At 50.7% G+C, this 11,656-nt stretch overlaps 1 protein-coding gene across 1 annotated transcript in view; it reads left to right on the forward strand.

The window, feature by feature from the left end:
* Nucleotides 1–2,710: 2,710 nt before the first annotated feature.
* ZCCHC2 (zinc finger CCHC-type containing 2) overlaps nucleotides 2,711–11,656 on the forward strand; it is a 53,642-nt gene continuing 44,696 nt past the window's right edge. Inside the window, 2 exon segments of the mRNA XM_061400372.1 lie at nucleotides 2,711–2,882; nucleotides 2,885–3,661. Of these exon segments, the coding sequence (XP_061256356.1) occupies nucleotides 2,715–2,882; nucleotides 2,885–3,661 (945 nt within the window). The 5' untranslated portion in view covers nucleotides 2,711–2,714.

An 11,656-nucleotide genomic window follows, 5' to 3' on the forward strand; every position in this document is an offset into this window, starting at 1 on the left:
AGAATTATCTGGATAGTTTTTTTTTTTCCCTAATAAATGCACCTACACCTCATCCTGGGATTTACATCTGGGCTCCTCCCTGTTGTAATACATCACTCTATTTTTTTTTACAAACTACTTCATTATTTTTTAAAACTTTATTTTTGGCTGCGCTGGGTCTTCGTTGCTGTGCCTGAGCTTTCTCTAGTTGCACCAGCAGGGGTTACGCTGTAGTTGCGCTACGTGGGCTTCTCATTGTCGGGGAGGGCTGCTTCTCTTGCTGCAGAGCATGGGCTAAGTGCATGGGCTCAGCAGTTTAGACTGGACGGCTTAGTTGCTGCGCCCATATGTGGAGTCTTCCCAGACCAGGGGTTGAATCTGTGTCCCCTGCATTGACAGGTGGATTCTTAACCACTGGACCCCCAGGGAAGTCCCTAGTACATCACTCTTCACTGAAGATGTATTCTCACTACAGGGTGGGAAAAAAACACTGTAGCTGGCTCTAATGAGCAGCGGCATGGAGAGAGCTCTGCAACAATGTACTGGGGCGTAAGTAGCAAACCATCCAGCCAATGGATGATAACCAGAAGCATTAAAGCACAGTGCATGTTGTTGCATTTTCTAATATGGGCCAAAGATAGAAGAACAAAAGTAATCATTACTGATTATAAATCTGAACTCAGACCCAAATTTATGGATCAAGTATTACGGAGAGTTCATACCAAATGGCTTCTTGTTGCCAAGGAAAATGTAAAGACCATATGCCTGGATCACATGTAAAAATCATCTCCAAGGATCTAGACAGGTGACTCACTATGGACCTGTGAATATCTAGCAAGGTTATTATTGGTTGCCTGAAGTATGTCACCCTAAGCTTCACAAATGATAAGACAGAAAATTCCAAGACACTTGAAGTTGACAGCAAAGGGGCAAGGATTGTAATAAATGTTCCTGCAAAGTTTTCTCCTGATCATGATTTTAGACGACACCTAAAGAACACAAGGAAATAGCAAAGTACAGGAAGAATGGCTTTTATATATTTGACATCTTCTCAAGTGTGTTGACAACTGAGCGACTTCACTTTCATGCATTGGAGAAGGAAATGGCAACCTACTCCAGTGCTCTTGCCTGGAGAATACCAGGGACAAGGGAGCCTGGTGGGCTACCGTCTATGGGGTCGCACAGAGTCGGACACGACTGAAGCGACTTAGCAGCAGTAGCAGCAAGTGTGTTGAAAACAACTGTCTCCCCATTTTATCGCTGAAGCTGATTCAGGCTTAAGTTCAACCTTTTATTGAATTATAAATTAGCTTCTTAGGGCATAAAATTGTAAAGAGGGCTCAGCATATGCTCTACCAACAGATGTTCAAATATTTTCAGGAAGAGATTCGGAAAAAGTGATTCTTTTTTTTTTTTTTTTTTACATCCTGCCATTACACAGCTGTAGTAGGACTTCCTAATTTAAAACCTGAAGGGTTTTTTAGTCCCACCTTTTAAAAATTAACCCTCAAAAGATCCAGCTGGGTGTTATATTATAGACTTTTTTTTTTAAAGCAACAGTGAGAGCAAGAAAGATCTTCCAACCTTAAAAACGTAACAAAAACTTAAAAAAAAAAAAAAAAGTCAGTTCCTCAAGTCACAGAGAATTTTCAGGGGCACAGGAATTCAAAATGCTAGCGTCAGGCACAGAAACGTCATGTAGCTAATAGGACAGGCCCCCGAAGATGGTGGCTCCACGGGGCTTTGCTAACTGTCGCGGCAATAATTCCCAAAGACCGTTACAGAACGTTGGGCCCGGGGCCGCGGTGCTGCCCGGGTCGGGAGGGCCCTGAGCCCAGGGCCGCCCTCCGCGTGGGCGCCCGCCCGCGGAGCAGACCGGACAAGGGGCGGCAGAGCCGCGGCGGCAGGGCCCGCGCACTGACCTCCTGACACCCGCGGAGGTCGGGCCGGCGCGCCCCCTCCAGAGGGAGCCCGGCTCCGGGAAGCGTCCCGCGCGGCCGCGACGGGAGCCGAACGGCGCCAGGGGCGGCGGCCCGCCCGGGGCGGCGGCACTGCGTCGGGAATCAGAAGCCGCGCCGGAGGCCGGAGAAGGTGCGGCCCCCTAACGGGCCCCGCGCCGTGGGCCGCGCGCGGCTCTCGCACGCGGGCCGCCCCCGACCCCGGGTCACCGCCAGACGCCGGGACCGCGCGGGAGCCGCTGGCAGGGAAGGCGGCCGCAGGGCGGTTGGGCGTGGCCTCCCGGAGGGGGCGTGCCTTGGGGGCGGGGAGACTCGCGCAACCAGCCGTTCGGGCTGCTGATTGGCTGAAGCGCCTGCGCGGAGCCCGCAAGCGTCTCCGCCCGCCCGGCCGCTCCTCCTCTTGTCGCCGCCGCCCGGTCCGCATCGGCTCGCGAGGGGACAGCTCAGGCGCCGCCGGCCCGGCCCAGCGCGCACGACCAGAGAGAGGGAGGCGGACGGAGGACACGCTCGCTAGCTTGCTCCCGACCGCGCCCGGGCTCCCAGAGGCTGTGTGGAGCCCAGGGGGGAGGAGCCGCCGCGAGCAGCCCCGCCCCCGGCCGGGGAAGACACCGCCCGCGGCCGCCCGCGCCGGCCGAGACCCGCCCCCGGCCCGGCCCGGCCCCGGCGGCATGGAGGGGCCCTGCTCCTGACGGCTGCCCGCCGCTGCCGCGGCCCCCGCCCCGCCCCCGGCCCCGCCCTCCTGCCCCCGCTCGCATGTCCGCGCCGCTGTAGCCGAGGATGCTGAGGATGAAGCTGCCGCTGAAACCGACGCACCCCGCGGAGCCGCCGCCCGAGGCTGAGGAGCCAGAGGCAGACGCGCGGCCGGGCGCGAAGGCGCCTCCGCGCCGCCGCCGCGACTGCCGCCCCCCGCCGCCGCCGCCGCCGCCTTCGGGCGCGCCGCGGGGCCCCCGCTGCCGCCGCCGCCGCCGCCGTCTCGGGGGCTCGGGCCGCCTGTTGCTGGCGGGGCGGCGGCGGGGGTGGGCATGCCGGGCGGCGGCGCGGGGCCCGCGGCGGCGGCGCTGCGCGAGCAGGAGCGGGTGTACGAGTGGTTCGGGATGGTGCTGGGCTCAGCGCAGCGTCTGGAGTTTATGTGCGGGCTGCTGGACCTGTGTAACCCGCTGGAGCTGCGCTTCCTCGGCTCGTGCTTGGAGGACCTGGCGCGCAAGGACTACCACTACCTGCGCGACTCGGAGGCCAAGGCCAACGGCCTCTCGGACCCGGGCCCGCTGGCCGACTTCCGAGAGCCCGCCGTGCGCTCGCGCCTGATCGTTTACCTGGCGCTGCTGGGCTCGGAGAACCGCGAGGCCGCCGGCCGCCTGCACCGCCTCCTGCCCCAGGTGGACGCGGTGCTCCGGAGCCTGCGCGCGGCCCGGGGCGAGGGCTCGCGGGGAAGCGCGGAGGACCAGCGCGGTGAGGAGGACGGCGGCGGCGAGGAGGAGGACGCCGAGAAAGACGGCTCCGGCCCGGAAGGCGGCGGCGCCGCGCCCCGGCCGGGCGGCGGGCTGGGGCTCAGGGCCCAGGAGGAACTGCTGCTGCTCTTCACCATGGCCTCGCTGCACCCGGCCTTCTCCTTCCACCAGCGCGTCACCCTGAGGGAGCACCTGGAGAGGCTCCGCGCCGCGCTCCGCGGGGGCCCCGAGGACGTAGAGGCGGCGCCGAGCCACTTGGCCGGCGCCCGGGCCCAGGTAAGGCTCGCCGGCCTCCCGACACCCGCGCGGCGGTCCCCGCGGCCTCCGCGCCCGGCTCCCGGACGCCCCCCTGCCGGGCCGACCCTGACTCCGGCCCCCGACTCATGTGCGTTCGGCCGGGCCGCTCAGCCCCACTCCCCTCACACACACACACACACACACACGAGCACCCGCCATAACAGAATGCTCTGGAAGTCTCGTCCCGCCGGGGTTGCCCCGGAAGCCCGGTCTCAGCCCGGCCCTCGGACGCGGGCTCCCGGGACCTTTCGGCCCCGACACCTCCGTCGGGGCTGCGGAGCCCGGGCCGGCCGCCGCCCCGCCGCCTGGTGCTCCGCCCGCGCGTCCCGAGGCCCAGCTCGCCCCCCGGGGGAGGCGGCCCCAGACGCGCTCCCGGCGCGCTCCGCGGTGGCTTGAGGTAAAGCGGGTCGTTGGCTCTTTTGGCTCCTGCTCAGAGAACTTGGGGTTCTCAGAAAAAGAGTCAGGTGCGAAATGACTCAAATCAGTTAGGTCGTCGGCCAGGTTGTCTGGGCAGGGAAACGTCCCCTCGGGCGGTTCTGGTGCCCTTTACCCCCGGCTAGTCCGGCTTCTAACGGGTTTGAGTCGTGTCTACACGTTTGGGTCCGGGGATGTTTGTGGGGCCTTTACTGAAAGCATAAATGGTTTCCAAAAAGTTACTGAACGCCAAAATGTAGTAGATGAGACAAAGTAAGTCCCTTGTCGCAAACATGAAAGAAAATTTTATAAGGCCACGAAAGCAATTTAATAGTCTAGGCCCAGTATAAAGCCCTTGAGTGTGACAATTTAATGGAGCAAATAGCTTTCATTTAAAGACTGTACAGTAAGTTTATTTTCGTGGTTCACGATTATTTAAAAAGTATTTATTTGGATGCCATGTTTTTCAGTTTAGGAGATCTCCAGGATGATATATTGGAAAGCGAGATTTTTTTCATTCCTTGCTTGAAAGTTCTTTCAGCTTATATATCTGCTGTCATTCAGACTAAAACTGGGCATTCTATCTCTGCAATGGCTGTGTGGACTCAATACCCATAGAATCAAAGGAACCTGGGACCTGGAAAGGATTTAGTGATAATCTAGGCTGAGCCCCTCCTTTTAAAAAGGAGGCTTCAGTGAAGTGACTAACCCACTTTAGGACAAACTGTATCAAACTGGGACGTAGTAATACTAGTACCCAGAATTTTGGCGAGCATGAAATATTCCGTGTCTATTTACATAGCCTGCAACTGTGTATACTGCACTCTTCAGCCTACTAATTCCAAAAAAATCCTATGTGCCCATCAGGTTTAAAGAAGCAAGCCTGAACTCCAAAGCAGTACTTACATATCCTACCCCCCAAAATTCCTGTATATATTGTAAAGATAACTTTAGCGTGTAGATACAATGAAAATGTCTCATAGTGGAGCAGCTTATATTATTCCTTTCTTATCATTCCAACAAGGGTAACCGACTAATGGTTTTAACTGCAGTGATGCTTTTTCCCCCTTTAAATTTTGCTTATAATGCGAGTGTTCTAAGGGGACGAGATAAGGGGAGAGATGCGTTCAGAGCACAGCAGTGACATTTTTATGTTGACCGCGGCGTGTGGCCTTTTCTGGCCACCAGTGAGTGCCGGAAAGAGTGGACAGTGAGGCTGGGCATGCTGCCGCGAGTTCGAGCGCATCGTTACTTCTCAGACGGTGCCTGTGTCGTGGCCGTCCGTGGGAGCGGGGGTCGATCACGGGGCACACGCCTACAGGTGACACCGAACGCCATTTGTGGACGTCGGTGGCCTGGTGAGCGTTTCCTCTCCCGTGGTTGAGGGTTGCCGTGACAGATCACCCCGTCTTACTCGGCTGCTGCTGCCCCACACTTCGCTTGTCAGCGGGACTCCGAGCCCCTCAGCCGTGGCCGCTTCTGGCCCGGAGGACGTGCCCGTGGGTCTTCCTGCTGCCAGGCTGCCCCGAGAGGCGGCTCACGGGGGGTCTCTACACTTCAGCCCCACCGCTCGCGGTCTTGGCCGCGGTTGCCTGGGGAGGGAGGGGAGGGAGGGGAGGGAGGGGAGGGCCCACCCCGGAGTCCGCAGCGAGGCGCCGGGGCTCGCGCCCGAGGGCCGCGCGGGCACGCGCCGCCGAGGACCGGCGGGGGCGGGGGTGGGGTGTCCGCGGGGCCCCGCCCCTCCCCCGCCCTGCAAGATGGCGGCCGGGCGCCGCCCACGTGACCGGCGCTGGCCCCGCCCCCGGAGGTGCGCTGCGCCGCCTTGCGGGGGCGCTGGGGGTTCCCTTTGGCGTCAGTTGGGCGAGGTGGGGACCGGGGTCGGCTAAGAGCCGCGGGGAGGATTTGCTCTGGGACTGGCAGAGGCGGGTATCCTGGCAGCTTTTGCCCGGAAGTAACCTTTTAGGCCTATCGTTGTAACTTTTTAATTGCCCAGTAATACTATTTCTCTACTTACTCAAATGTCATCCATACTATCAATAAATGGATGAAGTAGAACTAATTTTCTTTTAACTTTCTCTTAGAGCATACTAGCCCAGAATAGTGTTCCTGGCTCTTTCAGGATTTGTATCCAATTCATAATATGCTGCAGTTTCTCGTTAAAATTTTAAAAACTAAGGACATTTACCGGTAGAACTTGTATTGCAGTGCGAATTTTAATTCTAGCCGTATGCTTTCAAGCTGACCCAGGCTCAGCAACTGTTGGTTTAGTGGCATAAGGTAGTCACGATGTCAGTAAAAGTGGCAAGTTCACAAATACTACTAGAGCTTACTACTAAGTAGGTCATTTTAGAATAATAGAGATTTAACAAGTATATTTTTATTTTTAAAAGAATCATTTCTAGAGTTTTGCTACATGATTTGGACGTTTTCAGAGTAAATGTTACATAGGATTATAACTTAAATGTTGGCCTTGCTTTTAGGAGACTTATGGGTGAAGTTCATGTTCATCATAGCTGCAGTGAATTGCCAATCACTGGCATAAAATTCAACAACTAGCCCAGTTGCAGTAGTGAAAATTACTCACAAAAATGTCCTAGGAAATTTGTGTGATTGATGCGTGTCATTGTTAATGAAATGAAGTACTGCGTGTATAGCATAGCTGAAAAAAACTGGTATTAAAATGGGCCCTTTACTATTAGGAACACAAGGTATAAATGATGTGTTAGCAATAGCAGCAAAAAATGAATGTGTTTTTAAATTACATACTTAATGATTAAGTTTTTGTTTTTTGGCTGTGCTGGATTTTCCTTGAGGCGCAGGCTTTCTGTGGTAGCAGTGAGCAGGGGCTGCTCTAGTTGTGGTGCATGGGCTTCTCATTGTGGCAGCTCTCTTGTGGCAGAGCAAATGCTCTGGGTTCGAGGGCTCAGTAGTTGTGGCACACAGGCTTAGTTGCTCCACTGCATGTGGGATCTTCCCAGATCATGGATGGAGCCCATGTCCCCTGAATTGGCAGTCAGATATTACCAGGGAAGTCCATGATCAAGTGTTTTTAAAAGATACTAGTCTTGTTACTGTTTCATTGAAAAGATGAAAGACAGCCCCTATCTTTGTTTCCTGTCTTTGCATACTTACTAAAGACCCTCTGTTTATGAAAATGGATCCTCTAGTTCTGGAGGTTTAGCCCCCAGTTAGTGACACAAAGATGAAAAGAGCTAAAATTACCATGAAAGAGGAGAGTGAAAAAGTTGGCTTAAAGCTCAACATTCAGAAAACTAAGATCATGGCATCTGGTCCCATCACTTCATGGGAAATGGATGGAGAAACAGTGTCAGACTTTATTTTTTTGGGCTCCAAAATCACTGCAGGTGGTGATTGCGGCCATTAAATTAAAAGACGCTTACTCCTTGGAAGGAAAGTTACGACCAACCTAGATACCATATTAAAAAGCACAGACATTACTTTGCCAACAAAGGTCCGTCTGGTCAAGGCTATGGTTTTCTGGCTGTCATGTATGGATGCGAGAGTTGGACTGTGAAGAAAGCTGAGCGTCAAAGAATTGATACTTTTAAACTGTGGTGTTGGAGAAGACTCTTGAGAGTCCCTTGGACTGCAAGGAGTCCTGGGTGTTCTTTGGAAGGACTGATGCTGAAGCTGAAACTCCAGTACTTTGGCCACCTCATGCGAAGAGTTGACTCATTGGAAAAGACTCTGATGCTGGGAGGGATTGGAGGCAGGAGGAGAAGGGGACGACAGAGGATGAGATGGCTGGATGGCATCACCGAATCGATGGACATGAGTTTGAGTGAACTCCGGGAGTTGGTGATGGACAGGGAGGCCTGGCGTGCTGCAATTCATGGGGTCGCAAAGAGTCAGACACGACTGAGCGGCTGAACTGAATAGTTGTTAGTGGTTAATGCTGTTGGTATGGCCTTGTTTCTCTGGAGATTGTTTTCAGTATCCTCAAAAGTTAATTGTTTGGCAAATAGTGCTAATATTTGAATTAAAGATAGAAACTGAACATTTATGTTATTAGTAGTATAGCAAATAGCTTTTAGTGTTATTTGAACTCAGACACAAAAATGTGACTATGTGTCCTTTAAAAAAAGATCAGTGAAGATACTTAAAAGGAAAACTTGGCAAAATTGTTACTTTTTCATAGCATAGGTTAATTAGATATATTGTACTTGACAAAACAAGTACCTCAACTAATTTTAATAATACAGATAACATACTGGTAGTGTTAGGACATAAAAAAGAAAACTCTTTTGGAAAGAGTGCTTTTTTGGAAATAAGTGCTCCTGTCCTGGATAACGGATGTGCCTGTGGCAGTCAGAATCCTAGTGAGAGCTCTGAACTGAAATGAGACCGGGGAGGTTCGTGTCCATATGTCAGCTGTTGTTGGATTAGGCCCTAAAAAGATGCTTTCCAAAAATGACATTTGAAAAGAACAACTCCACTGCTCACAGTAATAAAACCTTTATTTAATTTGTTGTCCACTGCTGGGAGCTCTTACAATGACTTGGGTCCCTGAGCAGTGGGCACTGTCTGAGAAGGCTTTTTTCACTCCTATTGGAGGGATAATAATAGTACTTAAGTTAGATTGCAAGGTTTAAATGAATGAGTACTTGTGGAATGATGTCTAGTACATGATTTTCAATAAGTGTTAGCAATTATTAATGAAAGTTAAACTTTCTTTGGAAGGTGCTGAAGGGAAGTGAGTGTAGCATCTATAAACTGAGAGTAGGGAGTAGAGCTAGTCATGACTTTTACAGGAAATTTTAGGTTGTTTTGGCTGCATCGAGGAATAAAAGCAGTTCAGCTATTAAATGCCTTCTGGGAGAGGCTTTTAGATCACAGTTCAGCAGTAATTATTTTCATAGCAAATGGCAGCTATTGGGTATCCACCCCCAGTTACTTAATTTTTCTCAGCGGTGGTTTTCTGAGTCAAGAAGAATTCAGGAAAATCTCACTCACACTGTAAGTTAATATACCATTAGTTCAGTTCAGTCGCTCAGTCGTGTCTGACTCTTTGCGACCCCATGAACCGCAGCACTCCAGGCCTCCCTGTCCATCACCAACTCCCGGAGTTCACTCAAACTCATGTCCATCGATTCGGTGATGCCATCCAGCCATCTCATCCTCTGTCGTCCCCTTCTCCTCCTGCCCCTAATCCCTCCCAGCATCAGAGTCTTTTCCAATGAATCAACTCTTCGCATGAGGTGGCAAAGTATTGGAGTTTCAGCTTCAACATCACTCCTTACAATGAACACCCAGGACTGATTTCCTTTAGGATGGACTGGTTGGCTCTCCTTGCAGTCCAAGGGACTCTCAAGAGTCTTCTCCAACACCACAGTTCAAAAGCATCAATTCTTCAGTGCTCAGCTTTCTTTATAGTCCAACTCTCACATGCACACATGACCACAGGAAAAACCATAGGCCTGACTAGACGGACCTTTGTTGGCAAAGCAATATCTAAGCTTTTCAATATACTATCTAGGTTGGTCATAACTTTCCTTCCAAGGAGTAAGCGTCTTTTAATTTAATGGCTGCAGTCACCATCTGCAGTGATTTTGGAACCCCCCAAAATAAAATCTGACACTGTTTCCACTGTTTCCCCATCTATTTCCCATGAAGTGATGGGACCAGATGCCATGATCTTCATTTTCTGAATGTTGAGCTTTAAGCCAACTTTTTCACCCTCCTCTTTCACTTTCATCAACAGACTTTTGAGTTCCTCTTCAATTTCTGCCATAAGAACTCTGCAAATTAGCTAATGTAATATATATTTATACATTGACCTTTTGTCAGTTTTTGTGGGGGTTTTTTTTGTGTGTGGGGGGGGATGGGGCAGGAATTGTGGTGTTCACTTTAGTTGCTCAGTTGTGTCCAAGTCTTTGTGACCCCATGGACTGCAGCACGCCAGGCCTCCCTGTCCATCACCAACTTCCAAAGTTTGCTCAAACTCATGTCCATCAATTTGGTGATGCTGTCCAACCATCTCATCCTCTTTCATCCCCTTCTTCTCCTGCCTTCAATCTTCCCCAGCATCAGGGTCTTTTCCAATGAGTCAGTTCTTCACATCCGGTGGCCAAAGTATTGGAGATTCAGCATCACTGCTTCCAATGAATATTCAGGACTGATTTCCTTTAGGATGGACTGGTTTGATCTCCTTGCTGTGCAAGGGACTCTCAATAGTCTTCTCCAACACCACAGTTCAAAAACATTAATTCTTTGGCACTCAGTTTTCTTTATGGTCCAGCTCTCACATCCATACGTGGTGAATACTGGGAAAACCATCACTTTGATTAGACTTTGTTGGCAAAGTAATGTCTCTGCTTTTTAATATGCTGTCTAGGTTGGTCATAGCTTTTCTTCCAAGGAGCAAGCATCTTTGAATTTCATGGCTGAGCCTCAGTCTTATCTGTGAAATGGGAACAACAACATCTCTTTAAGGTTGTGGTGTTTGCATTAGGGAGACAAAATGATTCAAATTGTCTTGAGCACAAATTCTTTGAGAAGGATATTCAGTGCCTTTTCTTTTCCACTAAGATGCAGCCATTCAGATTGCTACATAAATTGTTTTCAGGAATGGGTTTTCTTTTTTTTTCCTTAATAAAAAGTCTATATGGTATAGTATAGAAAACACTATGCTGCTGCTGCTGCTAAGTCGCTTAAGTTGTGTCCAACTCTGTGCGACCCCATAGACAGCAGCCATCCCTGGGATTCTCCAAGGCAAGAACACTGGAGTGGGTTGCCATTTCCTTCTCCAGTGCATAAAAGTGAAAAGTGAAAGTGAAGTCACTCAGTCGTGTGCAACTGTTAGCAACCTCATGGACTGCAGCGTACCAGGCTCCTCCATCCCTGGGATTTTCCAGGCAAGAGTACTGGAGTGGGGTGCCATTGCCTTCTCTGAGAAAATACTATAGACTATAGTAATATAGAAAATATTCTCTATTACCATATCTCTAAATTGGTGTTCCAAGAAGGTAATTAATTAAGCTGGTGGGTGAGATACATTTCAGACAACTTTGTTAGTTCTTATGTTGTTAAGATCTGATAAGCTACAGATAAGCCCAAAGGAAGCATTTCTCTGGGTCACAGATGATTAAAATATGTATTTTCCCCATATTGGATTTGGGGATGGGAATGGAGAAAATACATAGTTTCAATTTGGGTTATCATGAACTCCCTTGCAAATGTAATCTACTTAAATTTTTTTCACATTTAGTTAGGGTAATGTAAAGGGCTCAGATGGTAAAGAATCCTCCTGCTATGCGAGACTTGGGTTCCATCCCTGGGTTAGGAAGATGCCCTGGGGAAGGGAATGGCTACCAACTCCAGTATTCTTTCCTGGAGAATTCTGTGGACAGAGGAGCCTGATGGGCTACAGTCCATAGGGTTGTGAAGAGTCTGACAGGACTGAGTGATTAACTCTTCAAAGATATTTTGCAGTTCTTTTAAGTTATATAATTTTTTCATTTATTTCAGGGTACAGACTGGAATCCATAAATAATTTAACTTTTTTATACTTTTTTAAAGAAGCTATACATTGGCTGGTTT

Source organism: Bos javanicus, chromosome 24, assembly GCF_032452875.1.
Source record: "Bos javanicus breed banteng chromosome 24, ARS-OSU_banteng_1.0, whole genome shotgun sequence".
NCBI classification, from domain to species: domain Eukaryota; kingdom Metazoa; phylum Chordata; class Mammalia; order Artiodactyla; family Bovidae; genus Bos; species Bos javanicus.